The following is a 17,291-nucleotide window of genomic DNA, read 5'->3' as shown; positions in this document are numbered from 1 at the left end:
GAAGCGACCTTGCAAAGTGTTTAGAGGATAAGAGGCCTTCAAGATCAGAAGAGATTGAAGATCAACCTTCATCAACAACAAATTGTAATGTCTCTAATTTGTAATTTACTGTATTTGAATATCATGAGGAGCTAAACCCCCCAATTCTAGGAGGGTGTCCCTGAATTGCTACTGTATGCATACTTTATCTATGTTCTTATAATCATCGATGTTTTCTTAATTCAAATTATTATACAACGCTCTTAATGCTTTATTTTATCGGGCAAATGAAATTCTGTTCTCTGGTTAAGGTTTAGGTCGGACAAACCGCCTTATCGCTTGTTGTATAATAAAACTCAGGTTTAATCACTTAGGAATGAGGATCAAACCGTGGTCACCGTTAATTCTTGATCAATTACATATTTCATAACAACAATTTGAATTACTAAGGAATTAAGATTGAAATTGACTGTTAATGGTTTTTGGCTAAGGAATTAGAGAAAACAATTCTTGGGAAATGGTTTTGAATTATTACAACATAGATGTTATATAATATGGAAGAAGTTTATTACAAAGCAATTCATACATCTGGCCCTAGCATGCTTTCTCATATCGGTTAAACAGTTTTTATACGCTTAACATTTTTATTTCTCGTTCTTATTATTTTTGAAAACAATCATCAAACCCCAGATGATCTTTTGTTCAATTGAATTATTATAAATATTGGTACTTGCTACGCAGTCCTCGAGATCGATACTCGGGATAACTTCCTTTTTATTACTACATTGGTGCAAGTAGTACACTTGCTATTTTATCGATCAAGTTTTTGGCGCCGTTGCCGGGGACTGCCAAAGTATAAGTTGAAAAATAATTCAATTTGAATTTTGTTGCTCTGCAGCTAAATTTTTTCTGTATTATTATTTTTTCTAATAATTGTCTAATCTGTGTATGCGAGGTAAGGCCTCAGCTGGATTTCTTTTTGACACAGAACCAAAAAGATTATTGCGTGCAAGACGACGAAAAGCTAGGCTGGAACTTTCAGAAGCAACCCCTATCGTTTCTGAGTCTGAAAAAGAAGAAGCTGTTTCAGTTCATTCGGAAGACTCCGAAGCCCTTTCTGAACCAATGGCTGAAGCTCCACCACCTGCTGCGGAAAGACTTCTGGGTGATTATGGAGGTACAAATGCTCCCACTGGAAGGTTAACAATTATAAACCAACCGGTAAATGTTGATCATTTTCAGCTACACCCTTCAACGATTCGTCAACTCGAAAGGAGACCGTTTTCCGGAAAAATCAATGAAGATGCCAACAAGCATTTACAAAGATTTCTGACCATGACGACATCGTTAAAAATTGAGGGACACTCAGAAGAAGCTAAAAAGTTGGTGATGTTCCCGTTTACACTGTTGGAAGATGCCGAAGAGTGGTTTTACTCTTTACCCGCGGGAAGCATAACAACTTGGCAACAAATGGAGACAACATTTTTGAATGAGTACTTTCCTGCTTCTGCGTATATCCGCAAGAGATATGATATTGTTAATTTCAAACAGAAGGATGGAGAGTCACTCGGAGACGCTTACAAGAGGTTCAAGCAATTGTTGGTTGCATGTCCTACTCATAACATGGATGCAACTGAACAGATGCAAAATTTTGTGAATGGACTTAGAATGAAGACTAAGCAACTCATAGACACAGCTGCCGGTGGCTCAACAAATTTCAAAACAGCCACTGGAATAAAGAAAATCATTGAAGCCATTGCAGAAAATGAGCATCTGGGACTCTATGACCGCAGTGTAAGTCAACCTGAAGGTATCATTGATCTCAAACTAGCAAATCAAGTTGTGAAGATGGAAGATCAAATAACAGCTGAAGTAGAGAGAAGACTCAAGAAGATGACTCTTGACACTCAAACGGTGGCACAAGTGCAACCGGTCCAACCTATTCAAGCTGTTAGTTGTGAAATTTGTGGAGGTCCTCACTTCGCCATGCATTGTGTGGCAACTGCACAACAGGTAGAAGAGATTAATTTTCTGAAGCAGAACAATCCTTACTCCAATACATATAATCCTGGATGGAAAAATCATCCAAATTTTTTCTGGAAGGACCAGCAAGGAAATGCTCAGAAGCAAGCCCCCACCCAGTATCAAAGCCAACCACAACAACATTATCGACCAAAACAACAACAACCTTACCAGTAGCAGTTTCACCAATCCCAACAACAATTTCAACAACAGGTTCCAAGAAAACTAGATTGGGAAATTGCCGTTGAAAAAATGGCAGCTCAAAGTTCACAATTTCAAGAAGAAACTAGAAGTAAATCTGAGAAACACTGGTGCTTCAATAAAAAATCTAGAAGTGCAAATGAGTCAGATTGCTCAACAACTCACAGATTCTCAAACACCAAGTGCATTACCGAGTGTTACAGTTACAAATCCAAGAGAGCATAATAATGTGAGTGCGGTAACCACAAGGAGTGGCAAGGCAAAAGAAGTCCCTGAAAAAGATGATGGCCAAGAAGACCAATTGCTTGAAGTTGATTTGGAGATAAAAGAAAATGAGGTTGTTAGTGAAGAGGTGACGGTACCTAAACCAGTGGTTAAAGAAAAATTTAGTGAATCAAAGCCGGTTGTCAAACTCCCTTTCCCCGCAAGAAATAAGAAGAAAGAGCAACATGAGAAGAACTTCGAGAAATTCTTGGAGATGTTCAAAAAGCTTGAGATTAACATTCCGTTCTTGGAGGCACTTGAGCAAATGCCCTCTTATGCTAAATTCATGAAGGATATTATTTCAAAAAGGTGGAGCACTGACACTGACTCTATTGTCTAACCGAAACTTATAATGCTATTTTGCAGGGTATGAAGATTCCGGTAAAGAAAAAAGATCGAGGCTCGGTAACTATCCCTTGCACTATCGGGGATAGATCTTTCAAAAAGGCCCTTATAGACTTGGGGACAAGTGTGAGTCTCATGCCGTTATCCATCTACAAGAGGTTGGGGATTGGAAAAGTGCAAGATACCAGAATGACACTTCAATTTGCTGACCACTATGTGAAGATACCTTATGGAGTGGTGGAAGATGTTCTGGTGAAGATTGATAAGTTTGTATTTCCGGTAGACTTTGTGATCTTAGAAATGTCGGAAGATGAAGAGATACCACTCATTCTTGGTAGACCATTTTTGGAGACCGGGAGATGTTTGATAGATATAGAAGAGGGCACCATGACTCTAAAAGTTTATGACGAAGAGTTAAAAATTGATGTGCGTAACACCATGAAATACAAAGATGATGTGGCCACCAGTAAACACATAGAGGTGATTGATCAAATGGTTCTAAAAGAAAATCCTCTAAGTGAACAAAAATTGCCCTTGGAGAGAGTTCTAAGTCTATCAATCTCTGAAGACACTCAAGAAGTTGATGAAAAGGAAATGGAAGTGTTAACTATAATGGCAATACAACCGCCCTTTAAGGGATCCCGATCACCCCGATGGGAAAACTTAAGGGAACCCCAAGTTGAGGAAAAGAAAGATGAGACCAAGAAAGTGGCTGAGCTGAAACAATTGCCTGAAAATCTCAAGTATGTTTTTCTAGATCCCGAAAGGAAATGCCCGACTATTATAAGCTCTAATCTAGAGGTTTCTCAAGAAGACAAGCTTGTCAAGGTTTTGAAGAAGCACAAAAGTGCAATGGGATGGGCGATAGAAGACTTGAAGGGAATTAGCCCTACAGTGTGTATGCATAAAATTCTCATGGAGGATGGTCACAAACCAGTGGTGCAACCACAAAGAAGACTAAATCTCGTAATGAAGGAAGTGGTTAGGAAAGAGGTTGTTAAACTGTTAGATGTCGGGTTAATTTATCCCATATCCGCTAGCTCTTGGGCGAGTCCTGTTCATGTGTTCCCGAAGAAAGGAGGAACTACAGATATAAGGAATGAGAAAAATGAGTTACTCCCTACTAGGACGGTCACGGGTTGGCGTGTGTGCATCGACTACAGGGGGTTGAATTTGGCGACCAGAAAGGATCATTTTCCGTTACCATTCATTGATCAGATGTTGGAAAGGTTGGCAGGTCATGAGTACTATTGTTTCCTTGATGGATACTCTGGATACAATCAGATAGCGGTTGCACCGGAAGATCAAGAGAAGACAGCTTTTACATGCCCCTATGGTATTTTTGCTTACAGAAGAATGTCATTCGGGTTATGTAATGCACCAGCCACATTTCGAAGATGCATGACCTCCATTTTTGCGGACATGCTCGAAAAGCATATGGAGGTCTTCATGGATGACTTCTCGGTATTTGGTTTTTCTTTTGATAATTATTTAACTAACCTTTCCCTTTTGTTAGAAAGATGCCAACAGATCAATCTGATTCTCAATTGGGAGAAGTGTCACTTCATGGTGCGAGAAGGCATAGTCTTGGGTCACAAAATCTCTCACAAAGGGATAGAAGTGGACCAAGCCAAGATTGAGGTAATAGAAAAGCTACCACCTCCTATGAACGAAAAAGGTATAAGAAGTTTCTTAGGACATGCGGGTTTCTACCGCAGGTTCATAAGAGATTTCTCCAAGATAGCTAAACCCTTAACTATCCTGTTGGTTAAGGACAAGGCTTTCATTTTTGATAAAGAGTGTGCCGTTGCTTTTGAAACTATAAAAAATAAATTGGTGACGGCACCTATTGTCATTGCTCCTGATTGGTCTCTACCATTTGAGATCATGTGTGATGCGAGTGACATTGCAGTAGGAGCAGTTCTTGGGAAACATAGAGATAAACTGTTGCATGTCATATATTATGCTAGTCATGTGTTGAACCCTGCACAGATGAATTACGCGACTACTGAAAAGGAGTTGCTAGATGTGGTCAAAGCCTTTGATAAATTCAAGCAATATCTGTTGGGTTCTAGAGTCATTGTTTATACTAACCATGCTGCTTCGAAGTATTTATTTGCTAAGCAGGACTCTAAGCCAAGACTGTTGCGATGGATCCTGCTCCTCCAAGAGTTTGATGTGGAAATTCGTGACAAAAGAGGGTGTGAAAATACTGTGGCAGATCACCTCTCCCGGATGTCCCCCGTAGAGGAGAATGAGGAAAAGCGTCCAATAAAGGATGAGTTTGTTGACGAACACATCCTTGCTGTTATTGGAATGCCTTGGTTCGTAGACTACGCGAACTATCTAGTAGGCGGGGTGATCCCTAGTGAATTTGACTCTAACCGAAAGAAAAACTTTGTTCATGATTGCAGGTTCTATTTGTGGGATGACCCATTTTTTTTCAAGAAAGGAGTAGATGGGTTGGTCAGAAGATGTGTTCCCGAAGAAGAACAGAGGGATGTTCTGAAAGCTTGTCATGATTCTGACTATGGTGGACACTTTAGTGGTGATCGAACCGCTGCCAAAGTCCTCCAGTCAGGCTTATACTGGCTGATACTTTTCAAAGATGCTCAGAAAGTAATCAAAGAGTGCGATAAGTGTCAAAGGATGGGAAACATCTCGAAAAGAAATCAGAAGCTACAAAACCCCATGCTGGAAGTTGAACACTTCGATGTTTGGGGTATTGACTTTATGGGACCGTTTCCTCCTTCATTTGGAAAGAATTACATTTTAGTGGTGGTGGATTATGTATCCAAGTAGGTAGAAGCAGTTGCTCTACAAACAAATGATGCAAAAGTGGTGGTCTAGTTTTTGAAAGAAAACATATTTGTCAGGTTTGGAGTGCCAAGAGCTCTAATAAGTGATGAAGGAACTCACTTCTTAAATCACCTAATGGAGAAGCTACTCTTGAAGTATAATGTAAAACATCAGATAGCCACTCCGTACCACCCGCAAACAAGTGTTCAAGTTGAAGTGTCAAATAGGCAGCTGAAACAAATCCTAGAGAAGACGGTTAATGCTTCTCGCAAGGATTGGGCGAGTATGCTTGATGACGCGCTTTGCGCATATCGTACTGCTTTCAAAACACCGATTGGTATGTCCCGTATCAATTGGTATATGGTAAGGCATGTCACCTACCCTTGGAACTTGAACACAAAGCTTTGTGGGCTTCAAAATTCCTTAACTTGGATCTTGTGAAAGCAGGAGAATCCTGAATCCTTCAACTCCATGAGTTGGAAGAATTTAGGAACCGGGCATATGAAAATGCAAAGATCTACAAAGATCAAACGAAGAAATGGCATGATAGAAGAATCCAAAGGAAGGAATTCTGGGAAGGAGAAATGGTACTATTGTTTAATTCAAGGATGAAGTTGTTCTCTGGAAAACTGAGATCGAAATGGTCGGGTCCGTTTGTGGTACACAAGGTATATCCCCAGGGAGCAGTCGAAATAAAAAATCCATCCAATGGGGACATTTTTAAAGTGAATGGGCAAATATTGAAGCCTTACAATATGGAACAAGAAGTGGGCCAAATTGATGTTGTTCATCTTGTCTGATAAGATGCACAACCGTCAAGCCAAGTGACGTTAAATGAAGCGCTACGTGGGAGGCAACCCACGTTTTTGTATCTAATTATTCTCTTTGTTTGGTTGTATGTTATTTACTTACAGGTGTGAACAGTGTTTGCTATAGGAGTTAAATATAGCGGTCGCAAAAAGTCTCTGAAAATTCGGAAGCAGAAGCCGGGCACAGCTCAAGAAAGGAAACCAAGGAAAATGAGAAATCAGGGGCCTGACACGGGCGCCCGTGTCAGGATGTGCCAAGGAGGTTTCAAAAATTGGGTTTCCAGGGGCCTGACACGACCCGTGTCAGCCCCTGCGTGGAATAAGCTGAAAAAAGCACTTTTTGGACGGACACGGCCCGTGTTCTTGAGGAGTGTTGCGCTGACATGGTCGCCCGTGTCAGCTAGCGCAATGGTGATTTTTTTTTTTTAAAATCCGATCGTTGGAGCATGGTCCCACCTCTGAATTTCACCATATAAATTCACTTTATCCCCCATTCTCTCCTCATTTATCCCATATCCTTCATATTCTCTCACCTCCATCTCTCTTTCTCTCAAAAATACCTAAAAACCTCCATCTTTCTCACTTAAAGCTCTCTACTTTCACCTCATATCCCGATCATTTCTCCATCCGTCTTCACAAAAGTTCTACCATTCGCCATCCTCAACCTTCCTACGATAATATTTTCACCTAATCTCTTTTTTCAATTTCTTGTTTCTTTTTGTTATGTGCAGGTACGAATATGTCTCGGCGAGTAGAAAAAAGGAAAAATGTGGTGGAATCATCCCGTCCACGACAAAGGGCGAGAAGAACCCCGAATGAGCACGACATTATGTTCGAGAACCTGGAGCACCAAAAGAGGTATGCGATTCATCTGAAAAGAAAATTAACCCCCACGAGGTACATGTGTAATGACACTCTGCAGGAATTGGGATTCCAAGCTGAGGTTCACCGTATGTTCCACACCTTAGGGATGCTAGAATTCATGCAGCTGGAAGCTCCAACTTTCGCGCGCATTACGCTTGAATTCCCGAGTACCATTGAATTTAAGCTGAAAAATAGGTGGAATGGAACGAAAAAAGAATACTACGGTATGTTGCAGTTTCGATTATTTAATACTGATATGGAATTGACTGTGGATGAGTTAGGGAGGATCTTAAAACTCCCAATCGTAGGCCCTGGAGCGGTGTCCGATACCTTTGTCCCGGCGGAATTTTGGACCGCCATACCAGGTAACACTAAATATGTTTCTAAAGGGGCAAAAGCATCGGGTATCCATAACCCGTGTTTCAGGTACACACAGAAGGCGTTGGCATACACCAGGTTTGGTCACGGAGACAACACCAGTGTCGCCACCTAGAGGGAGCTGTTCTTTCTGTACACTATGACATCACAAACTCCAATCAACTAGCAGCTTTTGCAGCTGACTACTTAGGTAGAGTTGGTCGCGCTACTTCAGGCGACATTTCTGTTGGCGGCATGATTACTCAGATTGCCGATCATTTTGGATTTGGTGCCGCACTGGCTGACTCTCCACAGGTGCCAGGTAAAACCAAACTGGACATGGCCGCCTTGATCCAACAATGTATGATTGCGGTAAAACAAGATTATTACTCTCTTATTTTCCAAAAAGTCCATGTCCTTGCTTTACCTGCTTAAGATTTCATCAGTATTACTAACAGAGCCAACTGGCTCTATGACTGCCCGACCTGGATGAGGGGGACAAAGATTTTTTTGACTCTTTGCCTACAAATGAACCTATGGAAGGTGCACTGAGCACCGAGGAGCCTTTTTACCAGTAACCGCAGGAACCGACTCAAGCTTCAGGGTCCTACTCCATGCCGCAAGACCAATGGGGTTAGATTCAGGATGAGATTGGTCACCTTCGCATAGAGCAATCCAGGCAAGGTAAGGAGCTCACCAGGTTCGGAGTCGAACAACGCCGTCAAGGGACGGTTTTGGATGAGTTGAACATGATGATGCAACGCATGATGTTGCATTATCCGTACCCGCCCCCACCTCAAAAGTAAACACTGTAAGTACCCCTCTTATCTTGACATTAAACATTGCGGACAATGTTTGGTTCAAGTGTGGGGGGGGGGGGGGTTTATTTGCTTTATATTTTATTTCTAGTTGTGTCTGCTGTGTTACTTTGTTTGTCATGTGTGGTTGTTTTAGTTTTTTTAAGTTACAGATGAAAGTGGATTATGCTGGAGAAATGATAGACTAGTGAATAGTGAGGGAAAGACGCAACCCCGGATTTGCTCCCGAGGCAACCTGGAAGGTGATACAGCTGAGAAACAAAATGTTGGACACAACTTGGAAACTCTAGACCGAAAGAGGAGAAGGTAAACCTAAGATGAAAAAGAAGTTGTCTGTCATAAAGAGTGGTTTGGAGCCTGCAAGCTTATCTAACATGGTGAGATTTCAGCTTAACCAAAGACAAAAGAGCGCATTCAGGTATGACTTTATCTCTCTAATTTTGCGTAAGGTCTACTGATACAGCACAATACAAAAACGCACACTGAGGCACATTATTTGTTTTCACCCTTTTAGCCTTTCTAGCCATCCATAATGTTGTATTCATCCGTTGCTAACCCCGTTGAGCCTGTACCCCCTTGTTTGTGTAAATCGTCATGTTAACCATAAGCCAAACACTTCCTACCCTCGCTCGGCATGACTGTTGTAGTGTAACATTTGTGCAAAAAGATAAGTTTGGGGTGGTAATCCTTAGAAGAAATGTTGGAAAAAGGGCAAATGCAAGAAAAAGAAAAAGCAAAACTGTGTAGAAACATCCGCTTCTACCGAAAAAAAAAGAGAAAAAAAATAAATAAATAGAGAAATGAAGTATAAGCACTTGCCTAGGCAATAGACTCATGCATTAATGTGATACTCTAAAGAAAAATTCGAGTGAAAAAGAGTCAAGATTGGAAGACACCCCATAAAATAATTCTTGCACAAAGAAAAACAACAACATGAATGCCGAGTTCTAAAACCTTTTGTCATCCATTTTCTTGTCTACTCTCCCACCGTATCTAAGCCCCGTTACAACCCAGAAGACCTCTTAAAGTGTGTGAATTGTGTTTGTGGAGTTGACGTAGAATCTATTCAAAAAGTAAGAGTTGATATTGCATACCTTGATATCTTGAGTGCTAAACACGTTAACCCCGAGAGATTTGGTGAGTAGTGTGAAGAAGTTTGCAGGTAAAAGAACACTCTGAAATGATAAGACAATGGAGAAGTTCGAATGGGTAAACCAGAAGCTTAATCGGAAAGGAGGAAGATAAGTTGCGAATAGCATCAACTGTGTTGTGGAAAGAATAGAATTTATGGTTGACCTCTACGTTGTCTCTTACATCACTTGAGGACAAGCAATGAGATAAGTTTGGGGTTGTGATCGGTCACCATTTACACTTAGTTTTCATCATCCATCCAACATTGAATCTTCAAGAATCGGTAACATTTTGCTCTTTATTTTAGTGATTTCTTTAGTTTATTGCATTTTATGAATTTCCACTTGTTTTATGTTGCATTAGTAGCTCTTCTCTTTTTGTCACATTTTATGCGTTTCTGTATAGTACTGTTTGGTTTCCAGGTCACATAACAAGTTCGAAAGATGCGTACCGGAAGAATGGAGGTCAAAGAAATAATGCAAAGCGAAAAATAGACGAAAACAGGGGGCTGACACGGGTGCCCGTGTCAGCTGACACGGCCCGTGTCAGCAAGGGATGAAGTTTGGACTTACAGTGAGGCCAACACGGGCAGCCGTGTCACCTGACATGGCCCGTGTTGGCCATTTCACCCCATTTGCTGATTTTTCATGTTTTAACCCCTTTGTACGTCCGGAGGGAAGTTTGGGCATTTCGCAATGTTTTTAGTTGTTTGGAAGCTATTTAGTCTGAATTTTGGTATAGAGAAAAGGACTTTTTGGATCGTAGAAGAAAAGAGACAGAAAGAAGAAGCGACCTTGCAGAGTGTTTAGAGGATAAGAGATCTTCAAGATCGGAAGAGATTGAAGATCAACCTTCATCAACAACAAATTGTAATGTCTCTAATTTGTAATTTACTATCTTTGAATATAATGAGAAGCTAAACCCCCCAATGCTAGAAGGGTGTCCCTGAATTGCTATTGTATACATACTTTATCTATGTTGTTATAATCATCGATGTTTTCTTAATTCAAATTATTCTACAATGCTCTTAATGCTTTATTTTATCGGACAAATGAAATTCTGATCTCTGGTTAAGGTTTAGGTCGGATAAACCGCCTTATCGCTTGTTATATAATAAAACCAATGGGTTTAATCACTTAGGAATGAGGATCAAACCGTGGTCACCGTTAATTCTTGATCAATTACATATTTCATAACAACAATTTGAATAACTAAGGAATTAGGATTGAAATTGACTGTTAATGGTTTTCGGCTAAGGAATTAGAGAAAACAATTCTTGAGAAACGGTTTTGAATTATTACAACATAGATGTTATATAATATGCAAGAAGTTTATTACAAAGCAATTCATACATCTGGCCCTTGCATGCTTTCTCATATCGGTTAAACAGTTTTTATACGCTTAATATTTTTATTTCTCGTTCTTATTATTTTTGAAAATAATCATCAAACCCCATATGATCTTCTATTCAATTGAATTATTATAAATATTGGTACTTACTACGCAGTCCTCGAGATCGATACTCGGGATAACTCCCTTTTTATTACTACATTGGTACAAATAGTACACTTGCTATTTTACCGATCAGTCCTAAATAGGCAAAGTTAGGTTGAACGTTCTACGGTCCTCAGGTTCTCGGACTCCCAGTTTGGAAAAAGTAATTCCTATCTACGACTTAGTCGTGTGACATCAGTAATTCCAAAGGGGTCTCCACTGAGTAGATGGATCTCAAGCCAACTCGTTAAGGACTACTCCACACGAGTCGAACACGACTATACCATATCTTAATTTTATTTTATTTCCAACCTTCCATATATGTTTTAATTGGTGTTTTAAGGACTTTATGGATTTTCCATTTTATTTCTATTTTAAAATTCATTTAAAAATGCTTTTGGCACATTTTTATTTCATTTAATTGCATTTTATATTTGTGAACCCTTGTGAACTTCTATTGGCCTTGGATCGTGATGGTTTGGACTTCAAGTCTCATCAAACTCAATGGATATTGGGTGTTGATGGGGTGAAAATCCTAATCCACCAAAATTGATGATTGATTTTGATAATGACTTGATTAAACTTTTGGTCCAATTTGGGTGTGACATCTTTTGGTCCAATTTGGGTGTGACATCTCTTTTGGTCAAATTTAGCTCTATGTTAAGCAATCGTAATTGGACTTATGTAGAAGTCACAACTATCTGAGGTCGGGCAATAAAAATTTATGTGTTAATGCATGTTAGATATTTGGTATAATGAACCAAACGCCTAAAACATACCATACACTAAAAGAAAAGATCAAGAGGGATGGACTTATGTCAGTCATACTTGCATTGGTTCATCTGACACAAGGTCATTGATGAACCAATTAGCCTTAAGACATTAGAGATTTCATTGGTCAAATGAGGGAATGGAAAATAATAGGGATGAAGATAAAGAGGGAGGGGAATGAGAGAAACACAAATTGGTCATGGGAGGAATTTTATCAAATTAAAACCATTCATTCATTTTGGGAGATGAAATGTACATTTCATCAATTCCCTAAATCCAATGGTTTCAATCCAAAAAAAGTCAAATCAACCTTGACCAAGGCCCAAACAAATGGCCAAACATCACAAGACCATAAAAATGACTCAACATAATTTTTATACATTTAATCAATTAAAAATCAAATTAAAAATGCATCAAAATACAATTTAATTTGGTCAAAACCTGAAATCTCTTCAAAACACCAAATAAATGGCCAAGAGATTTATCCTAGGTCAAACAAGGTCAAAGGACCTTAGACAAAAAATTTCGTGATTTTTGAAAAGTCAGAAGTATTTTTAAACAATTGAAAATATGCATAAAAACATTTAATTCATGAAAAATAGTGTAAACTTCAAAAGCTACACAATTGTGCGGACCAAGCTCAGATCTTCCCTTTCTATGAACATTATGCCACGCATGCACCATTCTAATCTTCAAATTTTGGGGATCTTTACCCTCTTGATAGAACAAACCCTCTAACTGAACATTATTAGATTTATCTTTCAAGGGGAACCCAAGCTGACGATGAGCCAAAGCAGTGTTATAGTTGATTCCTCCTTGTGTACCAATAAGAGGCACATTAGAGAACTCACCACAACTGTCAATAATCTCCAAGTCATCAAATGCAGAATTTAACCAAGTAATATCATCATTAGTGAGAGACATAAGTCTATCAGACCACCGTAGGCATTGCTTATTCTCCAAGAAGACTGGTGCCTGCGGCAAGTGCGAAATAAACCACTTGTACAGAAGAGGAACACAACACACAATGGTTCCACCACCCTTAGAATTCCTTATACGTAGAGAGAAATACGTGTCACCCAACAAAGTCGAAACAAGATTCCCAATCAGGAAGATTCTAATGGCGTTAACATCAACAAAGCTATCAATGTTAGGGAACGATGCTAAACCATAGATGAGCAAGACAAAGATGGCTTCAAAAGCATCTATAATACCAACTTGAGCAAAAGAAATAGGTCTCCCAATGAGAAACTCAGAACTTAACCCTCGAATCCCTCCTTTCTTTGTCATATTAGCATCGATCTAAGACTTCCTCAAATGAAGAGCGTCAGCTATGACTTGAGATCTCAGATTCTCTTATAATCCATTGAAAGGCACCTTATTAGATACGGGTATACCCAAGAGATATGCATACTCCTCCAACATGGGCATAAGTTGATAATCAGGAAAAGTGAAGCACCGATAAAGATGATCATAGAACTGGACCAAGACACTCAAGAGTCCTTCCACAACTTCAGTATACAGCACAAATAAAAGCTTATCCAAGGGATCAACTACAAAGGATGCTAGCTTCCTTAGCTCTTTCAAGTCGGGACATCTGAAACTATACGTCTTCGTTTTCCTTCGTCCTTAATCCATGGTCTGAAAATATTTGTAAATATGACCTGAGTTCCTTGAAAATTTATTGTTGTGATGCGTATGTATGAATGAATGCAACAATCACACACAAGGCAAACATAAATAAAGGTCACAAGATGGATCAAGTCATCGTCAAGATTAATAATCCATTTTTGTGGATTATGGTTTCCACCTTATCAACACCCAAGATCCATTGATTTTGACGATAATTGATCAGATCAATCGAGAATCAAAGGGTTTGTTGTGAGTCACGAGCATGGAGTCAAGTTAATAACCGTATGGAAAGAGTGTACGAAGGATAAAAACCTGTCGTGATCCCATCTATTGGATACTATAGGTTTAGATGACTGACTTATCAACCCACAGTATTCTCAAGAGAAACTCGTCTGAGTGTAGTATCCGGTAACAAATGTTATCAAGTCTACACTTGAACAATCTCCGCACAATGTCCTAAATAGGACAAGTTGGGTTAAATGTTTTGCGGTCCTCAGGTTCTCGGACTCCTAGGTCAGAAAAAGTAATTCCTATCCACGACTTACTCGTGTGACATCAGTAATTCCAAAGGGGTCTCCATTGAGTAGATGGATCTCAAGCCAACTCGTTAAGGACTACTCCACACGAGTCGAACACGACTATACCATCCTCGCATCTTAATTGCACTCAAGTTCGGTTCAAACTTATCTCACCACTCAGAGATCACCAATCACAACAGACATACAATATACAAACATACAAACATCAATAACCAAAAAATATAATACACACAAAAAGTAGGCTAAACCCACTGAGGACTACTTCCCAGCAGAGTCGCCACTTTCTTTTTGTAGCGGGAAATTCATGACCATTGAGCTATTGGTTAACTCAACGTCAATAAAACCAGACTCACCACTGTGCTTTTATTGTTTCCAAAGGAAAAGGGAAAAGTACAAACAAAACCCAAAGATAAGAAGTTTTCAAATCAAAACTTATAAAATGTCAGAGATTACAGGTAAGGGGATTGGTTACACAAAGGGAAGGTATTAGCACCCAAAGTTTCCTAGGCACTCCTAGGGAGCCCTTTTTGTGTGCAAGTGTTTTAGTTGAAAATGATGTTTGATAAAAATTAGAATGGGGGGATGAGAAAAGAATTCTTTTATTATGTTTTTGTGTTTGACAAGACCTTCGGTCTTATGCCTACGTACCAACATAAAAATGAGGTATCAAAATCTCGTAGTTCGTGGTAAAAATTTCAAAGATGGGTGGATTGATTTTTAACAAAAGCTTAAATATATTTTGTTATCAATGGGAGAATACTCAACCAAACATCCACCGATAATGAGTGCTTTACAACATTTAAGAGGGAAGGTTCCAACAAGGATTCAATCAACAAGTATGCCACTAACCCCTAATAAATGGAAAGACTTACAATCAATGTATCATGGAATGGGAGAATTATATCTCAATCAAAGATAACTCAAATCTAAATACTTCCTTTTGAAAAGTTTAAAAGAAAAATGCACGAAGTGGCCAGAAGGATTAGATGAGATTGTTAGTTCTTTTTGTCTTTTCAAAGTTAAGTCAATAAAATTATGTTCATTTACAAATTTAATTAAGAAAATGTTTTGAAAATCAATGGCATAAGGCCAAGGTTTCTACTCATTAAAACAAGTCTAATTTGAAAACACAAACAAAGAAGGTTTTGAAATGAGGTAGATATTTTGAAATTAAAGAAGGAGAGGAGGAAATTAAGGGACTATCCTAGACAAGATTTAAAAGTTTAAAGTTGAAAAGATCTAATCAATGGGAAGCATCCACAAGAAAATAATGTCAGATAGAAACCCATTTCCTTTGGACTATTGAGCAAGCACAAGCATAATCATCCAAGCAATTAATGAGAATACCAAATGGTATCAAATCAAGATAACCAAACATCTAAGCAAGCACTCCAAAAGCAAGCAGTCTTCAATGTCTTTTAGATGTATCATATGAAATATCCCTTGAAACATACTCAAAGAGATACATCAGATGATATCAATAAGGTCAAAATAACAAATCCAGGCAAAGAGAGAGTATAACAGATGAATCAAAGGAGTCTCTCGAGGCTTGTATTAGATGAATGGAATTGGCCAAGAAAAATGTCTCAGATAATGGCATTGGTCAAGTACTTCCATAGCTCAGGGATGTTGCCTACTCTAAGTCCATAAGGTCAACTCAAGTCTCAGACATAGGTCCAACAGTCCACCAATGTATTTTTTAGGATTTTTTGTTGTTATCAAGTACTTTAAGGTCCTAAGACCACAAACAAACAAAGTCACAAATACAAAGGATGTCATAAGCACAAATACTATGGCTCAAGTGAGCAAAGTGAAAATGACTGAAACATAAAAAACTTGCATGAAATGTAAATGATAATGAATATAAATGCATTAAAGTAAATGGCATTAAAAATAAAGTCAGTACAAAAGAAATGTTAGTGAATGTTAGTGGAAGAAGAAATTGTTTAAGTCATTTTTTGGAGAACACTCAACAATCCACTCTTAAGCATGAAGATATGAACCTAGATATCATTTATAAGAAGGGATCCAACTTGGATAAAACCAACAAGTATGCCACTAGATCTCATAAATGGAAAAGAGGTCAAATCTTCATACAATACCATGAGGAAGGGGAGACTTACAATCTCACTTACAAATATGCTATGCTTTCGGGACAAATTTAGCTCCATGTTAAGCAATCGTAATTGGACTTATATTAAAGTCACAACTATCTGAGGCCGGGAAATAATAATATTGGTGCTAATGCATGCTAGAGACAAGTTATAAAGAACCAAGTTCTTAAAGTATACCACACACAAAAATAAGAGGGGATTGAGCTATCTCAACGAAGCTCATGTTTATTCATCTGACACAAGGTCATTGATGAATCAACTAGTATCTGATTCATTGATAAGTCATTGGCCATGAAGGGAATGGGGAAGAAGAGAAATGTAGTGAAAGAGAATCCCAAATTGATAAAGGGATGAACCTCACTTGATCAATACTATCCATTCATCTTGAGGTATGAAGTTCAAACTTCATCAACCCCCTTAATCTAATAGTATTGGTCAAATTGAAGTCCAATTCAACTAAGGTCAAGGCCAAACAAAAGTTAGGTCAACACAAAGTCAATCAAATAACTCCGATGAAAGCTCACTGAAGAAAATGACAGAAGTTTTCTTAGGTTGTCTGAGTTTAGTCAAACACGTTGGAGGAATGAAATGTTATGATTGGTTGGATTTAAACTGGATCCTGTGTTTGGCTTGCAACGCGTTCCATCGTGTTCTCTAACATATGGAGTGTTGGATCTGCCACGTCAATTAATGAGGTGTGATCCAACACTCCGTGTTTTTTCTGATTTTAATTCTTTTTCTTTTATTATTTTTAATTGCTTTTTCTTTTAAAATTCATAGTAATTTCATTTTTTATCCAAAAAAACCCAAAATAATTTCTAAAATTCTCTTTTATTTTTCTTCACCTGATTTTGATTTTTTCCCATTTTTTTTCACCAATTTTCTATTTTTTATGAATTTTCTCTTTCTCCTTTGTTTTAATTGGTTTTAAAATACTTTTCTGCATTTTTAAATTCTGAAAATTATATTATATGCTTCTTATTTTATTTTCAACCTTCCATAATTTTTTTGACCATTTATTTGGTGTTTTAAGGAATTTATGGATTTTCCATTTTATTTCTATTTTAAAGTTCATTTAAATATACTTTTGACACATTTTAATTCATTTAATTGCATTTTATATTTGTGAACCCTTGTGAACTTCTATTGGCC

General features: G+C 38.4%; 1 protein-coding gene across 1 annotated transcript; it reads left to right on the top strand.

Annotated features, from left to right (window-relative positions):
- Positions 1 to 927: 927 nt before the first annotated feature.
- On the top strand, positions 928 to 8,075 carry LOC127122233 (uncharacterized). Its single transcript, XM_051052603.1, has 10 exons — positions 928 to 1,200; positions 2,261 to 2,719; positions 2,833 to 3,237; positions 3,352 to 3,827; positions 4,530 to 5,135; positions 5,226 to 5,609; positions 5,688 to 5,947; positions 7,151 to 7,277; positions 7,479 to 7,648; positions 7,831 to 8,075. The coding sequence occupies exons 1-10, from the start codon at positions 928 to 930 to the stop codon at positions 8,073 to 8,075; spliced, it is 3,405 nt and encodes a 1,134-aa protein (XP_050908560.1).
- The last annotated feature ends 9,216 nt before the right edge of the window (positions 8,076 to 17,291 follow it).

The sequence above is a fragment of the Lathyrus oleraceus genome, chromosome 2 (genome assembly GCF_024323335.1).
Source record: "Lathyrus oleraceus cultivar Zhongwan6 chromosome 2, CAAS_Psat_ZW6_1.0, whole genome shotgun sequence".
In the NCBI taxonomy this organism is placed as follows: domain Eukaryota; kingdom Viridiplantae; phylum Streptophyta; class Magnoliopsida; order Fabales; family Fabaceae; genus Lathyrus; species Lathyrus oleraceus.
The sequence above is the reverse complement of the archived record's forward strand: the minus strand, read 5'-3'. Positions and strand labels throughout refer to the sequence as shown.

Coding starts and splice junctions, on each gene's coding strand:
- LOC127122233 (XM_051052603.1), top strand. CDS start 928: ATGCGAGGTAAGGCCTCAGCTGGATTTCTTTTTGACACAGAACCAAAA. Junction 1,201..2,260: donor TAACAATTATAAACCAACCG/GTAAATGTTGAT, acceptor AAAAAATGGCAG/CTCAAAGTTCACAATTTCAA. Junction 3,238..3,351: donor ACGAAGAGTTAAAAATTGAT/GTGCGTAACACC, acceptor TTGCCCTTGGAG/AGAGTTCTAAGTCTATCAAT.